Source organism: Lepisosteus platostomus, chromosome 26 (genome assembly GCF_059453375.1).
Source record: "Lepisosteus platostomus isolate fLepPlt1 chromosome 26, fLepPlt1.hap1, whole genome shotgun sequence".
Classification (NCBI taxonomy): Eukaryota; Metazoa; Chordata; class Actinopteri; order Semionotiformes; family Lepisosteidae; genus Lepisosteus; species Lepisosteus platostomus.
This window is the reverse complement of record NC_142636.1, coordinates 11,181,370-11,205,773: the sequence shown is the minus strand read 5'-3', so window position 1 is coordinate 11,205,773 and position 24,404 is coordinate 11,181,370. Positions and strand designations below refer to the sequence as shown.

At 57.1% G+C, this 24,404-nt stretch overlaps 4 protein-coding genes across 8 annotated transcripts in view; 2 read left to right on the top strand and 2 right to left on the bottom strand.

Annotated features, from left to right (window-relative positions):
• The first annotated feature begins 287 nt into the window (after positions 1 to 287).
• On the top strand, positions 288 to 8,777 carry gba1 (glucosylceramidase beta 1). 2 transcript variants are annotated; one of them, XM_088620635.1, is made up of 11 exons: positions 288 to 473; positions 1,240 to 1,290; positions 1,387 to 1,581; positions 1,823 to 1,969; positions 2,146 to 2,279; positions 2,401 to 2,573; positions 3,118 to 3,355; positions 5,528 to 5,752; positions 5,961 to 6,124; positions 6,675 to 6,791; positions 6,881 to 8,777. In XM_088620635.1, the coding sequence occupies exons 2-11, from the start codon at positions 1,245 to 1,247 to the stop codon at positions 6,984 to 6,986; spliced, it is 1,545 nt and encodes a 514-aa protein (XP_088476761.1). In that variant the 5' UTR covers positions 288 to 473; positions 1,240 to 1,244; the 3' UTR covers positions 6,987 to 8,777. The 2 variants fall into 2 exon arrangements, with proteins under 2 accessions (XP_088476761.1, XP_088476760.1); XM_088620634.1 differs by having other exon boundaries at positions 1,384 to 1,581.
• Positions 8,694 to 14,666, bottom strand: LOC148640120 (E3 ubiquitin-protein ligase RNF115-like). Its single transcript, XM_088620659.1, has 9 exons — positions 14,534 to 14,666; positions 12,864 to 12,922; positions 12,607 to 12,664; positions 12,094 to 12,272; positions 11,665 to 11,733; positions 11,263 to 11,335; positions 10,974 to 11,067; positions 10,689 to 10,804; positions 8,694 to 9,912 (listed from the first exon to the last, which is right to left on the bottom strand). The coding sequence occupies exons 1-9, from the start codon at positions 14,609 to 14,611 to the stop codon at positions 9,793 to 9,795; spliced, it is 846 nt and encodes a 281-aa protein (XP_088476785.1). The 5' UTR covers positions 14,612 to 14,666; the 3' UTR covers positions 8,694 to 9,792.
• On the top strand, positions 14,625 to 22,055 carry polr3c (polymerase (RNA) III (DNA directed) polypeptide C). 3 transcript variants are annotated; one of them, XM_088620633.1, is made up of 15 exons: positions 14,625 to 14,759; positions 15,077 to 15,223; positions 16,388 to 16,640; positions 17,466 to 17,645; positions 18,228 to 18,313; positions 18,394 to 18,507; positions 18,643 to 18,735; positions 18,917 to 18,997; positions 19,963 to 20,014; positions 20,114 to 20,174; positions 20,272 to 20,422; positions 20,704 to 20,805; positions 20,923 to 20,972; positions 21,508 to 21,657; positions 21,748 to 22,055. In XM_088620633.1, the coding sequence occupies exons 1-15, from the start codon at positions 14,625 to 14,627 to the stop codon at positions 21,827 to 21,829; spliced, it is 1,737 nt and encodes a 578-aa protein (XP_088476759.1). In that variant the 3' UTR covers positions 21,830 to 22,055. The 3 variants fall into 3 exon arrangements, with proteins under 3 accessions (XP_088476759.1, XP_088476758.1, XP_088476757.1); XM_088620632.1 differs by having other exon boundaries at positions 18,403 to 18,507; positions 21,508 to 22,055; XM_088620631.1 differs by having other exon boundaries at positions 21,508 to 22,055.
• Positions 22,053 to 24,404, bottom strand: part of itga10 (integrin, alpha 10) — a 27,374-nt gene continuing 25,022 nt past the window's right edge. For both annotated transcript variants that reach the window (XM_088620615.1, XM_088620616.1), the window contains 3 exons: positions 24,003 to 24,098; positions 23,547 to 23,660; positions 22,053 to 22,812 (listed from right to left, as the gene is read on the bottom strand). In XM_088620615.1, coding sequence (XP_088476741.1) covers positions 22,759 to 22,812; positions 23,547 to 23,660; positions 24,003 to 24,098 — 264 coding nt within the window. In that variant the 3' untranslated portion in view covers positions 22,053 to 22,758. The remainder of the gene's footprint in view (positions 22,813 to 23,546; positions 23,661 to 24,002; positions 24,099 to 24,404) is intronic.

The window sequence follows — 24,404 nt, the reverse complement described above, 5'->3', positions numbered from 1 at the left end:
TTACCTCCCGTGTGCCTTTAAATCTGGCCTCAAGTCCTTTCAGAAAGGCTTATGCCTAATGAGTGACTGTCTGCTCTATTTTCTCATTTCGGAACTTCTAGGTGCTTGTCTTTCTTGCTAAACGATTTATTATTACTGGTAATAATGCAAACTGCTCGTCAATGGAAATTAAAAGTCCAGTTTGGCCGGAAGAACCTGCTCGCCTTGAGAGTCTGTGGCGGCCTCTGCTGGACAGGCGCCGTCGTTACAGCGCGCTGCTGAGCGAGACGATCACCTGACCAGGGCGGGTGACGTCACCGCGTGTGTGTCATATGACGGCGGTGGGGCCTGGCGTGTCCGCAGAGGCTTGGGTCCGAATCGGAAAGAGTTACAGAAGCCCACGGGCTCGTAATTCACCAGGAAGAGGAACAGGAGTGCGTGGGTACAGAGGTCGTGCGATACGGCGCAGTGGCGACTGCAATACATTGGAGAAAGTGAGTTCAGACCTTGCCGTTTCGTGTGAAACACTGTCCGTGTTTTCAGCATAAGCGGAATATGCTGTTTTCAGCATTAACTGAATTTTGAGCACTCCGCTGCTGTGCGTGAACAGTGAGACGGAGAGTCATCTGAAAACTAATCTCGCTTTCCTGTTCGTTTGTGTATAGAAGTACAGCAGGAGTGTGTGCTCACACTTTCCCTCCGTACTCCGTGCTGGACATTGTAGCGTCCAGTCAGTCAGTGTGTCTGTATGAACCCCTCTCTCTCAGTGCAGTGTTAATGTACTGGAGTGTCCAGTCAGTCAGTGTGTCTGTATGAACCCCTCTCTCTCAGTGCAGTGTTAATGTACTGGAGTGTCCAGTCAGTCAGTGTGTCTGTATGAACCCCTCTCTCTCAGGGCAGTGTTAATGTACTGGAGTGTCCAGTCAGTCAGTGTGTCTGTATGAACCCCTCTCTCTCAGTGCAGTGTTAATGTACTGGAGTGTCCAGTCAGTGTGTCTGTATGAACCCCTCTCTCTCAGTGCAGTGTTAATGTACTGGAGTGTCCAGTCAGTGTGTCTGTATGAACCCCTCTCTCTCAGTGCAGTGTTAATGTACTGGAGTGTCCAGTCAGTCAGTGTGTCTGTATGAACCCCTCTCTCTCAGTGCAGTGTTAATGTACTGGAGTGTCCAGTCAGTGTGTCTGTATGAACCCCTCTCTCTCAGTGCAGTGTTAATGTACTGGAGTGTCCAGTTAGTTATAACCCCTTTTTCTTTCTACAGACACAATGATTCTTCTCTTTCTCCTTGCAATGACAGTGAGCCAGTCTGCAGGTCAGTATCTCTTTTTTATTCATATCTGTTAATTAATAAGTCACTCTGTTTTGCCGTCTCTGCATTCTAATTGTTGGTGTTTTGTTTGTCCAGCAGGGGGCAGTGCAGACTGCTTGCCACGGAGTTTTGGTCAGAGCTCGGTGGTGTGCGAGTGTAACTCCACCTACTGTGACTCCCCTGGTGTTCTCTCTTTGCCCAGCAAGGGGCAATACCTGTCCTTCCTCAGCAGCAGGGCAGGGGCCAGACTTCAGCCTGGGTCTGGGACATTGAGAAATAGCAGCACTGGGGCAGGTACTGGTACACATCCTGAGACACGCTGAGACACAGGGCCGGCTCACAGCCTGCGCTGAGACACAGGGCCGGCTCACAGCCTGCGCTGAGACACAGGGCCCGCTCACAGCCTGCGCTGAGATGGAAGTTTGCACATACACACAGCCAGGTTCCCTGTATCCTCAGCCTGAGTACAGTGATCCCAGAGAGAGCAGGCACTACACTGACTTCTCTCTCCCCCCCGTCTCTCCTCCCCTGCCAGCGCTCGTGCTCAGCATTAACCCCGCTCAGAAGTACCAGCGCATCAAGGGTTTCGGGGGAGCCATGACTGACGCGGCCGCCATCAACATCCTGTCTCTGTCTCGCGCCACGCAGGACCAGCTGCTGGGGGCCTACTTCTCCAAGGAGGGTGAGACAGTCTGTCTGCCAGTGACTTCCTCTCCCCTTTCTCTGGGCACCTCTGAGCAGGCTGTGCCCCACTAAAGAGCTTCAGTTCCTCCGACCAGGCTGATCAGCGCCAGCTCTGTTTGTCCAGAGTCCGTCAGGTGCACGGGATAGCGGGCATTAATACCCTGTGTCTGCCAGGTATCCAGTACACTGTGGTGCGCGTGCCAATGGCGAGCTGCGATTTCTCCACCCGTGAATACACCTACGCCGACACGCCCGACGACTTCGAGCTCCGGAAGTTCAGCCTGGCCAAGGAGGACACTGAAATGAAGGTGAGGACCACAGTGCCCTCCGGTGGCCTGGAGGTGTAATGACAGCTGGAGCCGGCGCTGGTACAGGCTGCAGGAAAGGCACAGGGGCTGGTACAGGCTGATCACTCTCTCTCTGCCCTAGATCCCCCTGCTCCAGCGGGCACAGGCCCTGTCCCCACAGCCCCTCTCCCTCTTTGCCAGTCCCTGGAGTGCCCCCGCCTGGATGAAGACTAACGGTGATCTGAACGGCAAGGGCACCCTGAAGGGCGAGCCAGGCAACAAATATCACAAGACCTGGGCACAGTACTACACCAGGTACAGACACCATACAGATGGACTGACAGGCGCGGTGCTGTCTGGACCAGACACACACACACACACACACAGAGACTGGCGCGGTGCTGTCTGGATCACACACACACACACACACACACACACACACACACACACACACACACACACACACAGAGAGAGAGACTGGCGTGGTGCTGTCTGGACCAGACACACACACAGAGAGAGACTGGCACGGTGCTGTCTGGACCAGACACACACACACACACACACACACACACACACACACACACACACACACACACACACACACACACACACACAGAGAGAGACTGGCGTGGCGCTGTCTGGACCAGACACACACACAGAGAGAGACTGGCGTGGCGCTGTCTGGACCAGACACACACACAGAGAGAGACTGGCACGGTGCTGTCTGGACCACACACACACACACACACACACACACACACACACACACACACACACACACAGAGAGAGACGGGCGCGGTGCTGTCTGGACCAGATGGACTGACTGGCACAGCCCATCACCTCTCCCTCTCCCCGCCAGGTTCCTGGACGAATACAGACGCTATAACCTGTCCTTCTGGGCCGTGACAGCAGAGAACGAGCCCACAGCCGGCCTCCTCGCCAACTACAGCTTCCAGAGCCTGGGCTTCACGGCGGAGAGGCAGCGGGACTTCATCGCCCGAGACCTGGGGCCGGCGCTGGCCCGCTCCGCGCACCGCGCCACGCAGCTGCTCATCCTGGACGACAACAGGCTGCTGCTGCCATACTGGGCCAAAGTGGTGAGGCTGGCACACTGGCACTCTTGATGGACTGGCACTCTGACAGACTGGCACACTGACGGGCTCTAGGACTGGCACTGACAGACTGGCACACTGACACTCACGGGCTCTAGGACTGGCACTCTGACACTGATGGACTGGCACACTAACACTGATGGACTGGCACACTGACACTGACGGACTGGCACTCTGACAGACTGGCACACTGACACAGAAGGGCTCTAGGACTGGCACACTAACACTGATGGACTGGCACACTGACACAGACGGGCTCTAGGACTGGCACACTAACACTGATGGACTGGCACACTGACACAGACGGGCTCTAGGACTGGCACTCTGACAGACTGGCACACTGACACAGAAGGGCTCTAGGACTGGCACACTAACACTGATGGACTGGCACACTGACACAGACGGGCTCTAGGACTGGCACACTAACACTGATGGACTGGCACACTGACACAGACGGGCTCTAGGACTGGCACTCTGACAGACTGGCACACTGACACAGAAGGGCTCTAGGACTGGCACACTAACACTGATGGACTGGCACACTGACACAGACGGGCTCTAGGACTGGCACACTAACACTGATGGACTGGCACACTGACACAGACGGGCTCTAGGACTGGCACACTAACACTGATGGACTGGCACACTGACACAGACGGGCTCTAGGACTGGCACACTAACACTGATGGACTGGCACACTGACACAGACAGGCTCTAGGACTGGCACACTGACACTGATGGACTGGCACACTGACACTGATGGACTGGCACATTGACACAGAAGGGCTCTAGGACTGGCACACTAACACTGATGGACTGGCACACTGACACAGACGGGCTCTAGGACTGGCACACTAACACTGATGGACTGGCACACTGACACAGACGGGCTCTAGGACTGGCACACTAACACTGATGGACTGGCACACTGACACAGACGGGCTCTAGGACTGGCACACTAACACTGATGGACTGGCACACTGACACAGACGGGCTCTAGGACTGGCACACTAACACTGATGGACTGGCACACTGACACAGAAGGGCTCTAGGACTGGCACACTAACACTGATGGACTGGCACACTGACACAGATGGGCTCTAGGACTGGCACACTAACACTGATGGACTGGCACACTGACAGAAGGGCTCTAGGACTGGCACACTAACACTGATGGACTGGCACACTGACAGAAGGGCTCTAGGACTGGCACACTGACACTGATGGACTGGCACACTGACACAGACAGGCTCTAGGACTGGCACACTAACACTGATGGACTGGCACACTGACACAGACGGGCTCTAGGACTGGCACACTAACACTGATGGACTGGCACACTGACACAGACGGGCTCTAGGACTGGCACACTAACACTGATGGACTGGCACACTGACACAGACGGGCTCTAGGACTGGCACACTAACACTGATGGACTGGCACACTGACACAGAAGGGCTCTAGGACTGGCACACTAACACTGATGGACTGGCACACTGACACAGATGGGCTCTAGGACTGGCACACTAACACTGATGGACTGGCACACTGACAGAAGGGCTCTAGGACTGGCACACTAACACTGATGGACTGGCACACTGACAGAAGGGCTCTAGGACTGGCACACTAACACTGATGGACTGGCACACTGACACAGAAGGGCTCTAGGACTGGCACACTAACACTGATGGACTGGCACACTGACACAGAAGGGCTCTAGGACTGGCACTCTGACAGACTGGCACACTGACACAGACGGGCTCTAGGACTGGCACACTAACACTGATGGACTGGCACACTGACACAGAAGGGCTCTAGGACTGGCACTCTGACAGACTGGCACACTGACACAGACGGGCTCTAGGACTGGCACTCTGACAGACTGGCACACTGACACAGACGGGCTCTAGGACTGGCACTCTGACAGACTGGCACACTGACACTGACGGGCTCTAGGACTGGCACACTAACACTGATGGACTGGCACACTGACACTGACAGGCTCTAGGACTGGCACAGGCTGATGGACGGGCACTCTGGCATGCTGATGCTGAGTGACCGGGACTCTCATGGCCTGCTGAACTGGCACACTGACCCTCTGACAAGGGGGTGAGCCCACAGCCGGCAGACGCGTCTCTCTCCCTCGCTCTGTGCCAGGTGCTCAGTGATCTCCAGGCTGCGCGGTACGTCCACGGCATTGCGGTGCACTGGTACCTGGACGGTCTGGTGCCAGCGGACCTGTCCCTGGGCACCACTCACCGGCTCTTCCCAGAGTACTACTTGTTCGGCAGCGAGGCCTGTGTGGGCTCCATGCCCTGGGACCGCGGGGTGTGGCTGGGCAGCTGGGAGAGAGGAGAGCAGTACAGCCACGACATCATGCAGGTAAGAATGTGATGTCACGCCACCTCATGTGTGTTATTCCATACTGTCATCTGCATGACATCAGACAAATCACATGATGTCGGATGTAGTATGACATCATGCAAGTAACACAGGTAATTGTATCAGGGTGTGGTATTGCATACCCAGCACATTATGACCTCATATAGTGACGTCACAAAGTGTAAGAACTGTTGGGCTTCATTCCCAGGATCTGAACCATTATGTGACAGGCTGGACAGACTGGAATCTGGCTCTGGACCAGGGAGGCGGGCCCAACTGGGTCAAGAACTTCGTGGACAGCTCAGTGATTGTGGACGCCAGCAGAGATGTCTTCTACAAGCAGCCCACCTTCTACAGTATCGCGCATTTCAGGTACTGAGCAGACAGATCACACAGGATACTGTCTCCCCTGTCTCTTCTCATCTCCTCTGCATCAACCCCTCTCTCAGTGCAGTGTTAATGTACTGGAGTGTCCAGTCAGTGTGTCTGTATGAACCCCTCTCTCTCAGTGCAGTGTTAATGTACTGGAGTGTCCAGTCAGTGTGTCTGTATGAACCCCTCTCTCTCAGTGCAGTGTTAATGTACTGGAGTGTCCAGTCAGTCAGTGTGTCTGTATGAACCCCTCTCTCTCAGTGCAGTGTTAATGTACTGGAGTGTCCAGTCAGTGTGTCTGTATGAACCCCTCTCTCTCAGTGCAGTGTTAATGTACTGGAGTGTCCAGTCAGTGTGTCTGTATGAACCCCTCTCTCTCAGTGCAGTGTTCATGTACTGGAGTGTCCAGTCAGTGTGTCTGTATGAACCCCTCTCTCTCAGTGCAATGTTAATGTACTGGAGTGTCCAGTCAGTGTGTCTGTATGAACCCCCCTCTCTCTCAGTGCAGTGTTAATGTACTGGAGTGTCTGTATTAACCCCTCTCTCTCAGTAAGTTCCTAGACGCAGGGTCTCAGCGAGTGGGGGTGTCGTCCAGCCATGACTCTGCCCTAGAGGTCACTGCCTTCATACGTCCGGACGGCGTGGCCACACTCATTGTCCTCAACAGGTGAGTGACTGCCCCCTCTCCTACCCAGGCACAGACCAGCGTGTCCCAGAGCTCACCGGCTGTCTGTCTGTCTCTCTGTCCTCCGGCAGGAGTGAGGAGGACCTGCAGTTCGAGGTGCAGGACGTCGGCGTTGGGGTAATCCCGGCTGTGTCCCCAGCTCACTCCATCATGACCCTGCTGTGGCCCAGAGAGTGAGACCCGCCTTTCTGAGACGCTCTGACCCATCGCTAACAACTGATTTCATGATCAATCAGCAATACCTCATTGATTACCCATACTCAATAAATAAATAAACATTCCTTGCACTTGCATAGCGCGTTTCTGGACACTCCACTCAGAGCGCTTTAAAGACAATGGGGGATCCCACTACCACCACCAGTGTGCAGCCCCACCTGGATGATGCACCAGTACTCCCACCACACACCAGCTCTCAGTGGGGAGGAGGGCAGACTGGTGAAGCCGGTTCAGAGACGGGGATGATCAGGAGGCCATGATTAGTAAAGGCCGGGGCCAATCTGGCCAGGACACTGGGGTGACACCCCTACTGTTTTCAAGGAGAGTCCCAGCGTCGTCTTCATCAGCCACTCGCCCATCAAATTCGAAAGACTCACCGCTGTGGAGCCAGCTCCAGTCCTGACGGACACCTCCTGTCTCCCTGGCACGAAGACCGGCCCGGTCCACTGGTCCTGGACACAACCGCCGCGCTGTCTCCTGGTAGACAAGAAATAAAGGAGCTGGCGCAAGAGAGTGGGCTTCCGTTCCTGCTGCACGGGCTGGGGGGGGGACAGGCAGGGGGCAGTCTTGGGTCCTGGAAAGGCAAGAGGCAGGAGTCCGACAGCCGGAGTGCGGACCGGCCCCTGGCTGAAGAGTCTGTCCCAGGAGCAATGCTCAAGGAGATGAAACTTCAGTCTAGAACAAGGTGCTCGAGAGGGGTTCCATCATGCTCAGTGTCAGGTGACCCTGCAGGACCTGGGCTCACTGCTGGAAACAGTAGGAGGGAGGATAGGAACAACACAAAGAGTGGTAGGGGTCTGGAACAGGCTCCTCTAGGAAGGGGCGGCTACTGTTTCTCCCCTTAGTTTCTGTGACTGAAGCATCGAAGAGGTGACTCTCACCAGAGCGGTGCAGGACTGCCCAGCGCACAGGGGCTTCATATGACAGAAGAGCCCAGACCAGCAAACAAGCTCTTCCGCAGGACTGCAGGTGAATGAAAAGGTTGTTTGGTGCCCCAGACCAAACCAGACCCATTTTCCAAAATCCATGGATCCAGTATGTCTGGGGGGGCTGGACTATCCTAATACAGGAGAGCCTGTCTCCACTGACTGGACAGCCCTAATCTAGGAGAGCTTGTGTCTCCACACTATTGGAGATCCCTGATCCTGCAGGGCTGGACAATTCTAATCCAGGAGCGCCTGTGTTTCCACTGACTGGACAGCCCTGATCCTGCAGAGCCAGTGTGTCTGTGGAGCTGGACAGTCGTCATCAAGAAGGCCACTGTGGTAGCGATCCAGTGAACCTACAGACACACTGACCAGTCCACAGGCCCAGGACTGGCTAGGCCTGCTCTGCTGTGCACAAGTGTAGCCCAGGGCTGTTTTACTGGTTCTCAGGTACCCAGATAAGCAGTGGTTCTGGTGTTAATCTACAGTCAAGGCATGTCCAGCAGAATTGAAAACCTCATCTTTGAAAAACAAAAAATGTTTAGTTTAGCAGCTCATAGCTGTACCCCTTTAAGCAGTGGGGCGTACTACTGGTGGAGCAATCTGATTGAGGCTGCTGGGGGTACCATAGTGGGGAGCCCCTAGCGTTTGAACCCACAGCCCCCCCCCCCAAGAATTAACGGGTTGAGTTACCTGTGAGAGGCCCGCTTCCCTACCGAATGACGAGTCCGAACCGCGCGTCTGTATTTACATGCACTTTATTTAAAGCTTTACAATGACACATTGTGGAGGAACTTCGTGATAAAATAAAAGCTTCTGAAACCATCGTTTCGTGTTTTTTTTCACATTTTCTTTACACCGAAGTTGGAAAAGTTTGTTTTTCTCACGTGATCGAGTTAACATGATTAGTCTATATATATATACCCTTGGACAGCAGTCTGACTAAAATTATTTACAAAGACGAGAAAAAAATTAAATGTAAACCGAGAAATGGCGAGAGGGCTGTTGTGATATGTACACCAGTGGGGTCTGGGGCGCAGGGGTCACGTCCCTGTCCTGTGTCCGGGCGGAGGGAGGGGTCGCCCAGCTCTCGGTCACTTACTCGGGCTTCGTTAATCGATCAGAGCTTTTCTTCCGGCTCTCGGAGGAGTAGAAATGTCCGACGACCTGTAGGAACTTTATATACGACCTCGGCTTTTAAAGAGCTAAAAACAGACGGGCTTCGTCAAGACCAGGGACTTCAGGGGAGGGTCTAAACAACGAACCCAGAGCTCAGTGGAAACAGGAGCCCGAAGAACTGCCGTTTGGTGACAGGAGGGGACAGGAGGGCCCCCTCCTGACGCGAGAAGCCCTTTGCGTTCACGAGACTCTCCGATCAGGCGCCGCTGGGTTCCTGCTGGTTTCACAGGTGAGTAAATCGCGTGCAAAATTAGCACTGTGGTGAAAGCTGAACACTCCCCTGACCACAGCGTCTGCGGACCGGTCTGGAGAAACGAGTGCAGTTGAGGCACCGTAGTGTCATTAACGAGCTGAATCTGATCATTAAGACATGGGGGGGGGGGGAGGGGGCAGGGCAGAGGCCGCCTGAGCCGAGCTGCTGCCCTCCTGCGCCGTATTTGCTCTGCTGGACCCGGGTGCCTTCGGCCCAGCGCGGCCCTGCTGTCTCACACCAGGATGCCGGAGACGCCCCGAGGTCCTGGGTGGGGTCAGTCTCTGAGAGCTGCGCTGCTGGGGGAGGGGCGAGCCCAGGCCGGGCCAGCAGGCGGCTGGGATGGGGGTTGGGGGGGCGGGGGGGGGGGGAAGAGAGGAGGAGGAGCAGCAGGGAGGGCGGGGGTCTGTGCTCAGAAGGACCATCTCTCCTGCGGCCGCGAGTCGCTGTTCAGGCTGGGGGGGTCGAGGTGGGGGGGCCGTGTGGAGTCCTCCCCGTTCAGGCTCTTCCTGCACACTGGACACGTGTCGTGCTGCGGAGAGAGGGACAGAGAAGACACAGACGGGGTGATCTCTCGGTCTCAGTTTCACAACCTTCCCCTGCCTGTCTCGCATTCAGGACAATCTCTCCCTGCCTGTCTCACTCTCTCCCTGCCTGTCTCGCATTCAGGACAATCTCCCCCTGCCTGTCTCACTCTCCCCCTGCCTGTCTCGCATTCAGGACAATCTCCCCCTGCCTGTCTCACTCTCTCCCTGCCTGTCTCGCATTCAGGACAATCTCCCCCTGCCTGTCTCACTCTCTCCCTGCCTGTCTCGCATTCAGGACAATCTCCCCCTGCCTGTCTCACATTCAGGACAATCTCCCCCTGCCTGTCTCACATTCAGGACAATCTCCCCCTGCCTGTCTCTCTCCTCCTGCCTGTCTCACATTCAGGACAATCTCTCCCTGCCTGTCTCACATTCAGGACAATCTCTCCCTGCCTGTCTCTCTCCCTGCCTGTCTCACATTCAGGACAATCTCTCCCTGCCTGTCTCTCTCCCTGCCTGTCTCACATTCAGGACAATCTCTCCCTGCCTGTCTCTCTTCCTGCCTGTCTCACATTCAGGACAATCTCTCCCTGCCTGTCTCTCTCCCTGCCTGTCTCACATTCAGGACAATCTCTCCCTGCCTGTCTCTCTCCCTGCCCCTCTCGCTGGGACAACCTGCGGGTCCCTTTGCTCTGTAAAGCCCAGTACTTACCTGTTTGCGTCCGTCAGTCAGTATGTGTGTCAGTGTGTGTGAGACAAGTGTCCGTCTGTCTGTCCTCACCAGTTCCAGCCAGGGTACGATGCAGTCGCTGTGGAAGAAGTGATTACAGGGCAGCTGTCTGACGGGCTCCCCCAAGGCGTAGTCCTCTTTACACACTGGACACTCCAGATTGGACTCTGGGGTAAGACAGAGAGAGGAATCACACTGTCTGCACACACTGGACACTCCAGACTGGACTCTGGGTGACACAGGAATTACACAGCCCTTCTCACCATGTCTGCAGTCTAAGAGGAAGCAGGAGAGGTGGTGAAGTTACTGATACTAATAACGGGCAGCTTTTCTTACCGACTTGTTCCTGAGAGACATGCACTGTGGGCAGAGACGAGATTTTCTCCTTCTCAGCGGGCGGGGGACCAGTGTTCTCAAACTGACCCAGCAGCTAAGACAGGACAGTATAGTATTAGTATGACAGAGCCTTATCCTGACAACTCTCTGACACAGTGAGGCGAAGGTAGGGGACAGGGCAGTGGGACTCTAGTTCAGTCCTCACATCCAGCTCTGTGCGATCCAGCTGTACAGTATATTACCCACCAGCTCAGATGATGTCATAAAGGGGTCCGGTGATGTCACTCACCTGCGTGATGACAGCGTCCAGCCCGCCCTGACCCCATGCATAGTCCCCCGGGTTCGAGTGCAGCATGCCCGTCCTGGGGGAGATGGAGAGATCGCTGTGAGACTCCGACACGTTCCTCTCTGTGCCATCACCCCTCTGTGATGACCGCAGGGACGCAGGGGGCGGAGGGGAGGAGCTGGTGACCGCAGGGACGCCGGGGCGGAGGGGAGGAGCTAGTGACCGCAGGGACGCCGGGGCGGAGGGGAGGAGCTAGTGACCGCAGGGACGCCGGGGCGGAGGGGAGGAGCTAGTGACCGCAGGGACGCCGGGGCGGAGGGGAGGAGCTGGTGACCGCAGGGACGCCGGGGCGGAGGGGATTAGAGACTGCAGGGTGTCACACACTCGGAGAGAAACAGGATTTACCAGGAGAGAGGCGGCGACCCTGGGACTCCGGAGTTAGCGAACAGACCAGCCAGGAACTGCTGCACAATTCTGGAGACAAGGAGAGAGAGGATACTGATCTTACTGACATGTCTTCAGTGAAAGCAACACAGAGACAGATATCTACAGAAACGAGGAGGAACTGTGGATTTGGCAGAAATGCTAGGATCCCACCCTGTCCCTCTGGAGTCCACCCACTCAGGGGCAAAACACCAGCATCCCACCTCCAGTACCCGGTGGTGTCTACAGCACTACTAGACTGACTGCAGGGTTACAGAAGGTGGTAATACAGTTATTAATTAAGCTGCGATTTCCTCCTGTTAAGCCTCTTCTCCTCCTGCTCCGACCTGGGACCTGGGAAGAGAGGACCGGACAGAGACGGAGAGCACGGTGCCGAGGACAGCCCCTCACCCCTCCACGGCGGGCGAGCGGTCGGGCCGGCTGCTGCCCCGGGCCCGGTACCGGCGCTGGCTGTGCAGGCGGTGGGGCCTCCCGGGGCCCCAGGGATCGGTGCTGCCCGGCCGCTCAGGCCCCTCCTGGCTGTCCTGCTCCAGCGAGAAGGGCCGCTCGACGAACAGCAGGTGCCAGAGCTGGGGGACAGAGGAGAGCCAGGGGAGAGAGTCAGGTCACAGAGTTCATGAGCGCGCGCACACACGCGCGCGCACACACGCGCGCGCACACACGCGCGCGCACACACGCGCGCACACTGGAGACAGAGGAGAGTGAGGGGAGAGAGTCAGGTCACAGTGTTCATGAGCGCACACACGCGCGCACACACACACTGGAGACAGAGGAGAGTGAGGGGAGAGAGTCAGGTCACAGTGTTCATGAGCGCACGCGCACACACTGGGGACAGAGGAGAGTGAGGAGTGAGATCACAATGTTTGCATGCATGTACATACACCAAGAAAAGGAGCACAATACCTCTGCAAACTGTGAGGCTGCATCATCGTTGATCCCGCTGGCGCCGCCCTCCAGGAGACTGTGGGAGTACAGACAGGGCTAATCAATGCCAGAGTCATCATGTGACACACACAACAACACACGGTGACACACGCAACAACAATGACAGAACACACACTGGTCACCATTAAAAATCAATACAACAGGGTGAGGAACAACATGAGTGCCTACTTTAAACTTACAATACAGACTGTGGTCTGTGAAGAAGCAAAGCCTACCTGGAATCCTCTGTGACCTCCTCAATGAAACCAGATTCACATCTGGGACAGATATATTCCTGAAATAAAGACAACAGCAGCTCTTAAAAACAGAGATTGTCAAGCACTGACAGAGCAAGTACCCCGACTGACTGTAGTTACTGCACACTGACAGTACCTGTGACTGACTGTAGTTACCGCACGCCCATAGGACGGCTGTAGTTACCTGACTGTAGATACCATGCACCGACAGGACGGCTGTAGTTACCTGAGTGTAGTTATTGTGCACCGACAGGACGACTGTAGTTACCTGAGTGTAGTTACTGCGCACCCACAGGACGACTGTAGTTACCTGAGTGTAGTTACTGCGCACCCACAGGACGACTGTAGTTACCTGAGTGTAGTTACTGCGCACCCACAGGACGACTGTAGTTACCTGAGTGTAGTTACTGCGCACCCACAGGACGACTGTAGTTACCTGAGTGTAGTTACTGCGCACCCACAGGACGACTGTAGTTACCTGAGTGTAGTTACTGCGCACCCACAGGACGACTGTAGTTACCTGAGTGTAGTTACTGCGCACCCACAGGACGACTGTAGTTACCTGAGTGTAGTTACTGCGCACCCACAGGACGACTGTAGTTACCTGAGTGTAGTTACTGCGCACCCACAGGACGACTGTAGTTACCTGAGTGTAGTTACTGCGCACCCACAGGACGACTGTAGTTACCTGAGTGTAGTTACTGCGCACTGACAGGACGGCAGTGGTTTCCTGACTGTAGATACCTCGCACTGACAGGACGGCTGTAGTTACCTGACTGTAGATACCGCGCACTGACAGGACGGCAGTGGTTTCCTGACTGTAGATACCTCGCACTGACAGGACGGCTGTAGTTACCTGTATAGTTACCGCGCACTGACAGGATGGCTGTAGTTACCTGACTGTAGATACCTCGCACTGACAGGACGGCTGTAGTTACCCGACTGTAGTTACCTCGCACTGACAGGACGGCTGTGGTTTCCTGACTGTAGATACCGCGCACCGACAGGACGGCTGTAGTTACCTGACTGTAGATACCGCGCACCGACAGGACGCCTGTAGTTACCTGACTGTAGATACCGCGCACCGACAGGAAGGCTGTAGTTACCTGTATAGTTACCGCGCACTGACAGGCTTTTGTTATCTAAACAGCAGCAGGTCGTCTCGACGGTACTTGAAGTCTCCACATCAGGTCCCAGACTGATTCCAGCACCGGAACGCGTTTCCCCAGACTGACAAGGTCCGAACCCACTCCCAGACTGGGCTGTCTATGACCCCTGTCCTCCAGCCGAGAGCCGTGACAGCTCAGTCCCAGCTGCGGACTCCCGCAACCCCTGCGACGGACGCCGCTCGCCGCTGACCCCCGAAGATGACTGACAACAGCCCGGCGGGTCTCTTCCCCTGCCCTCGAACAAACCCCCGAAATATGAGATACACACCGACACCCGCGGGAGCGGATCAATAAATAAAATCCGAAACATTCCCTCCCCCCTTCCGCCCCCCACCAGCTAAAGCCAAACAAGGCCTGTAAACAAACTCGGAGTGTCAAGCACAGCCCCGGGCTCGAGTGCGCACCGCTCACCGCAAAAGGCGCGCCTCCGCCCGGCCTGTCTCAATCAGAGCAAAGTCGGTGGGAACTGGGACTACTCACCGGCAGCTTGGGGTTCACCTCCCCCTTACAGCAGTGACAGAAGAAACGATGTTGGGGAACAGCCGCAGCCTCCGCCATCTTCCACTGGAATATGGCACAAACAGTGACGTCGGTCCTCCAGCTCACGGAAGGAGGCGGTCCGCCACCGGCCCTGAATGCCTCTTGCGGGACTAGACCGAGATTTCATCCCCCGAGAAGACCGATCACAACCGGAAAAAGCCGAAGGGTAAAGGCCGGAAGTGTGTGGGAAGGGAGGGACTAGATTCGCCATCTTTGTGCGGGGCAAGGCAATAGCGGAAGTAGATGGCGCACACGTGTCTTGTCGAGGGAAATGGGAACGATATAAACAAGGCAGAAAGAGTTATATGCTGGGCAAATGCCGGTTAAATAAAAGTCATTGTGCTTAAGTGGTTTTGGAAAGAACCCCCTTCTTTGTAAAGCAGCAGAGTGAGTCTTGAGGAGTGGGATTCTGGAATCAGCGCTTTACATCTGTAGGCGCCAGCGGTTGCAGGTCTGTCCCGGCTGGGACGTGTTTCTGTGCAGATGACGGCGCAGGAGGTGCGGCTGTGCGCGCTGCTGCTGCAAGAGCACTTCGGCGAGGTGGTGGAGAAAGTGGGGACGTTCCTGCTGAAGGGGGGTGAGCAGACCCTGAGGGCCATCGCCACGGGGACCGGGACCCCCCTGCACCTGGTAACGCGCTCTCTGACCCTTTACCTGCCCCTGAGTCTCATGGTGTGTCCTGACTTCTCTGGTCCACTCCTCCCGCTCAACCCCTTTACCCTCTCCCATCCTCTCTCTCTCTCCTCTCAATTCAATTCAAGGTGCTTTATTAACGTGACCGATGGGTACAATCAGTTTTGCCAAAGCAAATAAAAATAAAATTAACATGGAACAAAACAAAAAATAAAATCTACAAAGAAATTATAAAATATGTACATATACTGTAAACATATTGAGCAGATCACATACTGGGCTGCCAGTTCAACTGAGTTCCCTCCTCCCTCTCCCAGTAGGATTGGGACCCGTTGTGATTCTGGCAGGTGTGGGAACTGTGGGACTAGATTTCTGTATTTCTGGAAGAATGTTTCTCTAATCCCAGAGTATCTGTCACAGTGCAGTAGGAAGTGCACCTCTGTCTCTATTTCTCCCCGCTGGCAGTGGGAGCACAGTCTGTCCTCTTTGGGCAGCCAGGTCTGCCTGTGTCCAGGCTGTGGTCACTGAGCCTGTCCTCTCTGGACAGCCAGGTCTGCCTGTGTCCAGTGTCTCTGTCCAGGCTGTGGTCACTGAGCCTGTCCTCTCTGGACAGCCAGGTCTGCCCGTGTCCAGTGTCTCTGTCCAGGCTGTGGTCACTGAGCCTGTCCTCTCTGGACAGCCAGGTCTGCCCGTGTCCAGTGTCTCTGTCCAGGCTGTGGTCACTGAGCCTGTCCTCTCTGGACAGCCAGGTCTGCCCGTGTCCAGTGTCTGTGTCCAGGCTGTGGTCAGTGAGCCTGTCCTCTCTGGACAGCCAGGTCTGCCTGTGTCCAGTGTCTCTGTCCAGGCTGTGGTCACTGAGCCTGTCCTCTCTGGACAGCCAGGTCTGCCCGTGTCCAGTGTCTCTGTCCAGGCTGTGGTCACTGAGCCTGTCCTCTCTGGACAGCCAGGTCTGCCTGTGTCCAGTGTCTCTGTCCAGGCTGTGGTCACTGAGCCTGTCCTCCCTGGACAGCCAGGTCTGCCCGTGTCCAGTGTCTGTGTCCAGGCTGTGGTCACTGAGCCTGTCCTCTCTGGACAGCCAGGTCTGCCCGTGTCCAGTGTCTGTGTCCAGGCTGTGGTCTTGTCTTGGTCCGACATGGGGCTAGTGTGTTCCTCCCCCCCCAGGTGAAGAAGTGCCTGTGTGTGCTGCTGCAGCAGGGCCTGTGTGAGTTCGGGCCGGGCCGGCGGGGGGTGGAGTACAGGCTGCCGGAGCCGCGCGTGTTGGGCCTGCTGCGCTTCCCTCGCTACATCTACACGGCCAAGACGCTGTACGGCGACGCAGCGGAGCTGCTGGTGGAGGAGCTGCTGCAGCACGGCCACATGACCATGAGCCAGGCCGTGCGGACAGTGGCTGACCGGCTGACCGACAGCATGGAGGGTGAGAGGAGGGCCTGTCTGTCTGTCAGCACCCCGAGGGTCAAAGAGTCTGTCTGTCTGTCAGCACCTCGAGCGTCAAAGAGTCTGCCTGCCTGTCTGTCTGTCAGCACCTCGAGGGTCAAAGAGTCTGCCTGCCTGTCTGTCTGTCAGCACCCCGAGCGTCAAAGAGTCTGTCTGTCTGCCTGCCTGTCTGTCTGTCAGCACCCCGAGCGACAAAGAGTCTGTCTGCCTGTCTGTCTGTCAGCACCTCGAGGGTCAAAGAGTCTGTCTGCCTGTCTGTCTGTCTGTCAGCACCCCGAGCGTCAAGGAGTCTGTCTGCCTGTCTGTCTGTCAGCACCTCGAGGGTCAAAGAGTCTGTCTGCCTGTCTGTCTGTCTGTCAGCACCCCGAGCGTCAAGGAGTCTGTCTGCCTGTCTGTCTGTCAGCACCCCGAGCGACAAAGAGCCTGTCTGCCTGTCTGTCTGTCAGCACCCCGAGCGTCAAAGAGTCTGTCTGCCTGTCTGTCTGTCAGCACCCCGAGCGTCAAAGAGCCTGTCTGCCTGTCTCTGTCAGCACCCCGAGCGTCAAAGAGCCTGTCTGCCTGTCTGTCTGTCAGCACCTCGAGCGACAAAGAGCCTGTCTGCCTGTCTGCCTGTCTGTCAGCACCTCGAGCGACAAAGAGCCTGTCTGCCTGTCTGCCTGTCTGCCAGCACCTCGAGGGTCAAAGAGTCTGCCTGTCTGTCTGTCAGCACCCTGAGCTCCCAATAGTTGTTCGGTCGATGCTGTAAGTTGGGGTGGCTGCGAATGTGGGGGTGTCCCTGACCCTCTGTGCGGCTGTGTGGTTACAGAGGGAAAGAGCATAGAGTACAGCGAGGTGACCAGCGTCTTCTCTCGCCTGGTGGAGACGCACTTCCTGCAGCGCTGCCCCCCAGTGGCAGAGCGCAGCGGCGACAGCGCGGCCTGCCCGGCCCCCACCCTGGCTGATGGCGACAAGGAGAGGTACACCCTGCCCCACATCACCCTGACAGGTAGCCCTGCGCCTGGGGCTGGGCTGACCGGCCCCCCTGTCTGTCTGTCTGTCTGTCTGTCTGTCTGTCTGTCTGTCTGTCTGTCTGTCTGTCTGTGTGGGGGTGGGGGCAGGCTGGGCTGACCGGCCCCCCTGTCTGTCTGTCTGTCTGTCTGTCTGTCTGTGTGGGGGTGGGGGCAGGCTGGGCTGACCGGCCCCCCTGTCTGTCTGTCTGTCTGTCTGTCTGTCTGTCTGTCTGTCTGTGTGGGGGTGGGGGCAGGCTGGGCTGACCGGCCCCCCTGTCTGTCTGTCTGTCTGTCTGTCTGTCTGTCTGTCTGGGGGTGGGGGCAGGCTGGGCTGACCGGCCCCCCTGTCTGTCTGTCTGTCTGTCTGTCTGTCTGTGTGGGGGTGGGGGCAGGCTGGGCTGACCGGCCCCCCTGTCTGTCTGTCTGTCTGTCTGTCTGTCTGTCTGTCTGTCTGTCTGAGTGGGGGTGGGGGCAGGCTGGGCTGACCGGCCCCCCTGTCTGTCTGTCTGTCTGTCTGTCTGTCTGAGTGGGGGTGGGGGCAGGCTGGGCTGACCGGCCCCCTGTGTGTCCCCCTGCAGGCCGGGGGAAGCGCCCGCGGGCCAGTGAGGACAGCGAGGGCGACCAGAGGGCGAAGAGAGCCAGGCTGGACACGGCGGCTCACGAGGTACTGGACCCCAGAGGAGGGGCGCCGTGAGTGCAGCTCGTCCTCCGTTGCTGTCCCTCGTCTTCCTCCTCCTCTCTCTGTCCGCACAGGCCCAGGGCGATGATGGGATCTACTGGCAGGTGAATTTCGAGAGGTTCCACCAGCACTTCCGAGACCAGGCCATCGTCAGCGCGGTGGCCAGCAAGCTGGACCAGGTGAGGCTGCCGGCTAGTGGGGGGCTCCTGTGACACCCCTGGATACTTACTGGGACCGGATGTGTGGGGGGGGGGGGCGATGAGAGCTGTCCGGGGCTCTGCTGTGAGACTGGTCTGTCCACCCTGTGCTCGCAGACCAGCAGCGAGATCGTGAGGACCATGCTGAGGATGAGCGAGGTGACCACCCCGTCCGGCGCCGCCTGCACCCAGCCGCTGAGCTGCAACGAGGTGAGGAGGGGTGCACCTGACCGGCCCGCGGGAGGGGAGTGGACGGGGGGGTGCCACTGACCGGCCCACTGGACAGGGAAGGGACACGGGGGTGCAGCTGACCGGCCTGCGGGACAGGAGGGGTGCGGCTCAGGGCTCAGTCCTCACTGCTCTTACCGTTGGCGTTTTTTTGTTTATGCAGATTTTCCGGGCGCTGCCCCCTAGTTACAGCATCACCCGGCCCGTGCTGGACCAGTACCTCTCCCTGCTCGTGGATGACCCGGTAAGACCCGGAACACCAGGAGAAATAGGTCTGGACTGAGTGTCTTTACAGTGACTCTCCAGCTCTGATGATGATGAAGGAGTGTTCATGTGAAGATACAGAGGAGCTGGACTGAGTGTCTGTACAGTGACTCTCCAGCTCTGATGATGATGAAGGAGTGTTCATGTGAAGATACAGAGGAGCTGGACTGAGTGTCTGTACAGTGACTCTCCAGCTCTGATGATGATGAAGGAGTGTTCATGTGAAGATACAGAGGAGCTGGACTGAGTGTCTGTACAGTGACTCTCCAGCTCTGATGATGATGAAGGAGTGTTCATGTGAAGATACAGAGGAGCTGGACTGAGTGTCTGTACAGTGACTCTCCAGCTCTGATGATGATGAAGGAGTGTTCATGTGAAGATACAGAGGAGCTGGACTGAGTGTCTGTACAGTGACTCTCCAGCTCTGATGATGATGAAGGAGTGTTCATGTGAAGATACAGAGGAGCTGGACTGAGTGTCTGTACAGTGACTCTCCAGCTCTGATGATGATGAAGGAGTGTTCATGTGAAGATACAGAGGAGCTGGACTGAGTGTCTGTACAGTGACTCTCCAGCTCTGATGATGATGAAGGAGTGTTCATGTGAAGATACAGAGGAGCTGGACTGAGTGTCTGTACAGTGACTCTCCAGCTCTGATGATGATGAAGGAGTGTTCATGTGAAGATACAGAGGAGCTGGACTGAGTGTCTGTACAGTGACTCTCCAGCTCTGCTGATGATGAAGGAGTGTTCATGTGAAGATACAGAGGAGCTGGACTGAGTGTCTGTACAGTGACTCTACAGCTCTGTATGATGATGAAGGAGTGTTCATGAGAAGATACAGAGGAGCTGGACTGAGTGTCTGTACAGTGACTCTCCAGCTCTGATGCAGACAGTGGTGACGATGACGCTGGAGACCTTCCTCTCTCTCTGTCTCCTCTGCACAGATGGAGTTCGTGGGGAAGTCGGGCGACAGTGGGGGCGGGATGTTTGTCATCAGTATCCTTCTGCGTGGCCCTGGGCCCTCGGCCCCGTGTCCTTGCTTGTGCGTCTTGCCCTCTCCCCGTCGTCATCGTCGCCCTTGACCCGCGGTCTCAGATTTGCACCGAGCCCTGACCAACCTGGCGCGGGCGACCCTGGAGTCCGCCGTGCAGGAGAGGTGAGGCCGATCGCCCGCGTGCCGCTCGGGGTGTGGGGGGGGGCCCTCCAACCAGACGCGCTCAGGTGTGCGGGATTCTCCCCTCCCCCCCCCGCAGGTTCGGCTCGCGGTCGGCGCGGATCTTCCGGCTTCTGCTGCGGAAGAGGCACCTGGAGCAGAAGCAGGTGGAGGACTTTGCCATGATCCCCGCCAAGGAGGCGAAGGAGATGATGTACCGCATGCTGTCGGAGAACCTGGTGCAGCTCCAGGTGAGTCCTGCTGCCCGGCGCCGTCCGTGGGTCGGGGTAGGGTAGGGCTGTTGACCCTGGTGTCCTGGGTTTGTCCAGACAGGCCTCCTGCTTCCCTCGCCTGCTGCGGCGGCTGTGTCCTGCAGAGGGGCTGCCCTTCAGGGCTGGCGAGGTGTAGGGGCGGAGCTCTGTGAATGTGGGGGGGGCTGTGTGATTGCTGTTGGACGCGTCGTGTCTCGGCAAGCTGCCTCCAAACCCCGTGCAGATAATCACTCCCGCCCCCCGCCGCTGTCGGTCTGCAGGAGATCCCCAAGACCCCTGACCACGCCCCCTCTCGCACCTTCTACCTGTACACGGTGAACCCCCTGCCCACCGCCCGGATGCTCCTGCAGCACTGCTACAAGGTACGGGGTGCGTCTGCCCCAGGCCCGGTCCTCAGCCCACTTCCTGTCAGGTGACCCACCCGCCGCCGGCTCACGCTCTCCGTCTCCCTTCCTGTCTCCCCCCCCCCCCCCCCGCAGACGGTGGCCAATCTGATCGAGAGGCGCCTTTTCGAGACCAAGGAGAACAAGTGAGTCTGTCTGCACCCCCGCCTAAGCCCCTGTCTCGCCGGGAGCCAGGTTTTAAAAGAGCCAGTACTGGACACCAGATCTGTAACGGCACCGCACCCTATCTCACCTGAATTTCCCCAGGGTTTACAAAAAAGTTTAAGTTCTGTGTGTAAATTCTGAATTCAGATGTCTGTGCACCGGGAATCTGATTGACAGCACTGTAAAACCTGGAGTGGATCAGACTGCTGTGCACTGGGAGTCTGACTGACAGCACTGTAAAACCTGGAGTGGATCAGACTGCTGTGCACTGGGAGTCTGACTGACAGCACTGTAAAACCTGGAGTGGATCAGACTGCTGTGCACTGGGAGTCTGACTGACAGCACTGTAAAACCTGGAGTGGATCAGACTGCTGTGCACTGGGAGTCTGACTGACAGCTCTGTAAAACCTGGAGTGGATCAGACTGCTGTGCACTGGGAGTCTGACTGACAGTGTTGACACCTGGTGTGTGCTGTTTTGGCCTAACCCCTGACCCTTGCCCTCTGCCCCCTCGCAGGCGTCTCTTGGAGAAGTCCCAGCGGATCGAGGCGATCCTGGCCTCGCTGCAGGCCAGCGGCGCGGAGCCCGGCCAGCTGGCCGAGGTGGAGGAGATGATCACGGCGCCCGAGAGGCAGCAGCTGGAGGCCCTGAGGCGCCACGTGAACAAGTCAGTGCGGCCTCCTCTCTCCCGCTCTGCCTCCGTCAGCGCGTCGGGCCATCGGCGAGCTCAGCCTCTCTCTCTCCCCCATCTTTGCAGGCTGGACTCTAGTGAGAACCAGGTGGACGAGACCATGTTCCTCCTGGAGTCCTACATCAGCTCCACTCAGGCCTCTCGCTGACCGCCGGGCCCCGCTGAAGCAACTGGTGCACCTCGGCCTGTGGCTCCACCTGCCTTTCAAGCCCCGGAGTGTGAGAGTGTGAGAGTGTGAGAGTGTGAGAGTGTGAGAGTGTGAGAGTGTGAGAGTGTGTGTGAGTGTGAGATCAGGCGTGATCAGGCTCGGTTAAAGGCCACTTCAGCCGAGCCTCTGAATGATCAATAAATGATTCCGCCTACGGGCTCAGTTACTTTGACTTGTCTTGTGACCTTTATTGCAGTTACAGTTGTGTTCCAATGAGTGATCGCCGCAGCTCTTGGGAAGCTGGAGCAGTTCGTGGGCTCGGTTACATTACGTGACTGCTGTCCAGGCCCAGAGCACGGTGGAGTGTTCGGTTAGCTTGAGCACCGCCTGCTGACCACGACGAGATTCAATGCAGCTGCGATCGGTTCTGAATGGCGAAATGGACCCTTCTGGGGCAGAATTCCCACCCCCCCCACCCCCCCAGGAGTGACATGCAAGTCCAGTCCTGCTGCGGGTATCGCTTCCTGTTGCGGGGCACTGCGGGCCAGTTTACGGCGATAATTTCTCCGTTTGGCCCCGCAGCGCCGGGCTTTCACTGTGCTTGACTGTGCGGGGGGGCGAGGGGGGGGTAGGGCCTCCTTCTTCGGCAGGGGGGACAGTGGAGCCACGAGCAGCGGGTTCGTGACGGTCCTGGTTGAACAGAGGCCGGGGGGGCCTGGGACAGTACCCCAGTACCTCGCAGGTGAGCGGAGCCACAGGGCGGCTGCTGGAGAGCCCAGACCGTACCCCGCGGGCCAGCGGAGCCACAGGGCGGCTGCGGGTTCTGGCCCAGTCCAGCAGAGGGCAAGCAGGGTGCAGAGTGAGGCCGCAGAGGCCCGGGGGCGGGCGGCGCTTCTGTGGAAACTGTGCCGGTGCCTTGGGAACGACGATCAGTCGTCCGCCTCCTTCTCCTCCTCCCGCTGCTTCCGGGAGAAGAATCCGAGCTGGAGGGCAAGGAAGAGGGAGAGAGGGGGTGAAGACTGGAGACGAGCGAGAGGAGCCACTTAGCAGTTAGTGGCTGGATACCTTGTTCCAGACCCCCGCCACCCTTTGTGTAAAGAAGTGCCTCCTTTCCCATCCATCCGTTTTCTAAAATCAGGTCCCAGGGGAGATGGAGTCTATCCCGGCCAGCAACTGGAGCAAGGCAGGATACACCACCCTGGACGGGACCAGGCCAGTCTGTCGCGGGTCAGACACGGACATGCCCCACTGACACCAAGGGCAATTTTCCCAGAAGCCAATTCACCTACGCGTGTGTCTTTGGACTGAGGGAGGAAGCTCACATGAGCAAAACAAGAACATGCAAACTCCACACAGACAGCACTCCAGGAACTGAACCCATGGCCCCCGTGCTGTGAGGCAGCAATGCTAACGACGGCCGCACCATGACACCTGTTCTTGGTTTAAAAGGCACTTCCATGTAGCTTACACATTCTGGTTCATGTAGCACAGTTCATTAAGGAATATTCTGGCCATACTTGATCTGTGCTTTTGAGGATTTTTTTCAAACTAGTATCGGGTTCCCCTGGTAATTATCTCTCACTGTGACTGAAGGAAGGTTCAGGGCTGTGGGTGTTAGTCCCAGACTCCACTGGCTGCTCCACCCTGGGCCTGGCCTGCCTCAGCCGCAGTGCAGAGTCCCCTCCAGGCAGCCTGTGTGTGTGTGGGCAGCACTCACCTTCCACAGCAGGAAGATGATGAGTGCCAGCAGCAGCAGTCCCCCGATGATGCTGCCAATGAGGATCCAGAGAGAGATGGGGATGGACCGGCCCTTCAGCACCTCTAACACCGTCTGCAGAGACACGTGGGACCGGTCATGCGCTGCTCAGCCATAGCACCCAGCATGCAGAGTCAGGGACCACCTGGTCACCCAGAGCCTGATCACAGAGTCAGGGACCACCTGGTCACTCAGAGCCTGATCACAGAGTCAGGACCACCCGGTCACCCAGAGCCTGATCACAGAGAGTCAGGACCACCCGATCACCCAGAGCCTGATCACAGAGAGTCAGGACCACCTGGTCACCCAGAGCCTGATCACAGAGAGTCAGGACCACCTGGTCACCCAGAGCCTGATCACAGAGCCCCTAACTCCCTCACACGGCCAGTCCCCAGCCCCTCACACACAGAGCAGTACCTCTCTCCAGAGCCCGGCAGGGCCCAGTGACAGCATGCTGGACTCCGGCACCGCCAGACTGTGGGAGCTGAAGATCTTCACTGCCTTGAACTTCGCCTGCCGGGGAGTCAGAGTCAGTAAACCGTTTTCTCACTGAAGCCCAGCAAATGTGGTATAATATCAAGGCACGATATCAAGAAGTTAATCATGTCAGGAGACATCAGCCTTTTGCCTGAATGTCAAAACCTGAAAGGCAAGACTGAAAGACACACCAGACTGTTCAGTGTGATATTATCTCAGTGTCTCAGAGGGACGAGTCCACAGTCTCTCACTGTGATATTATCTCGGTGTCTCGGAGGGACGAGTCCACAGTCTCTCACTGTGATATTATCTCAGTGTCTCAGAGGGACGAGTCCACAGTCT

Excerpts from the sequence above, each read along its gene's own strand:
- gba1 (XM_088620634.1), top strand. The coding sequence starts at position 1,245 with ATGATTCTTCTCTTTCTCCTTGCAATGACAGTGAGCCAGTCTGCAG. Across the intron at positions 2,280-2,400 it reads AGGAGGACACTGAAATGAAG|ATCCCCCTGCTCCAGCGGGC; the intron begins GTGAGGACCACA and ends TCTCTGCCCTAG. Across the intron at positions 3,356-5,527 it reads TGCCATACTGGGCCAAAGTG|GTGCTCAGTGATCTCCAGGC; the intron begins GTGAGGCTGGCA and ends GCTCTGTGCCAG.
- LOC148640120 (XM_088620659.1), bottom strand. The coding sequence starts at position 14,611 with ATGGCGGAGGCTGCGGCTGTTCCCCAACATCGTTTCTTCTGTCACTGC. Across the intron at positions 12,665-12,863 it reads GAGGTCACAGAGGATTCCAG|TCTCCTGGAGGGCGGCGCCA; the intron begins GTAGGCTTTGCT and ends GTACTCCCACAG. Across the intron at positions 11,336-11,664 it reads GGGTCGCCGCCTCTCTCCTG|GACGGGCATGCTGCACTCGA; the intron begins GTAAATCCTGTT and ends CATCTCCCCCAG.
- polr3c (XM_088620631.1), top strand. The coding sequence starts at position 14,625 with ATGGCACAAACAGTGACGTCGGTCCTCCAGCTCACGGAAGGAGGCGGT. Across the intron at positions 17,646-18,227 it reads GCCCCACATCACCCTGACAG|GCCGGGGGAAGCGCCCGCGG; the intron begins GTAGCCCTGCGC and ends GTCCCCCTGCAG. Across the intron at positions 20,806-20,922 it reads TCCTGCAGCACTGCTACAAG|ACGGTGGCCAATCTGATCGA; the intron begins GTACGGGGTGCG and ends CCCCCCCCGCAG.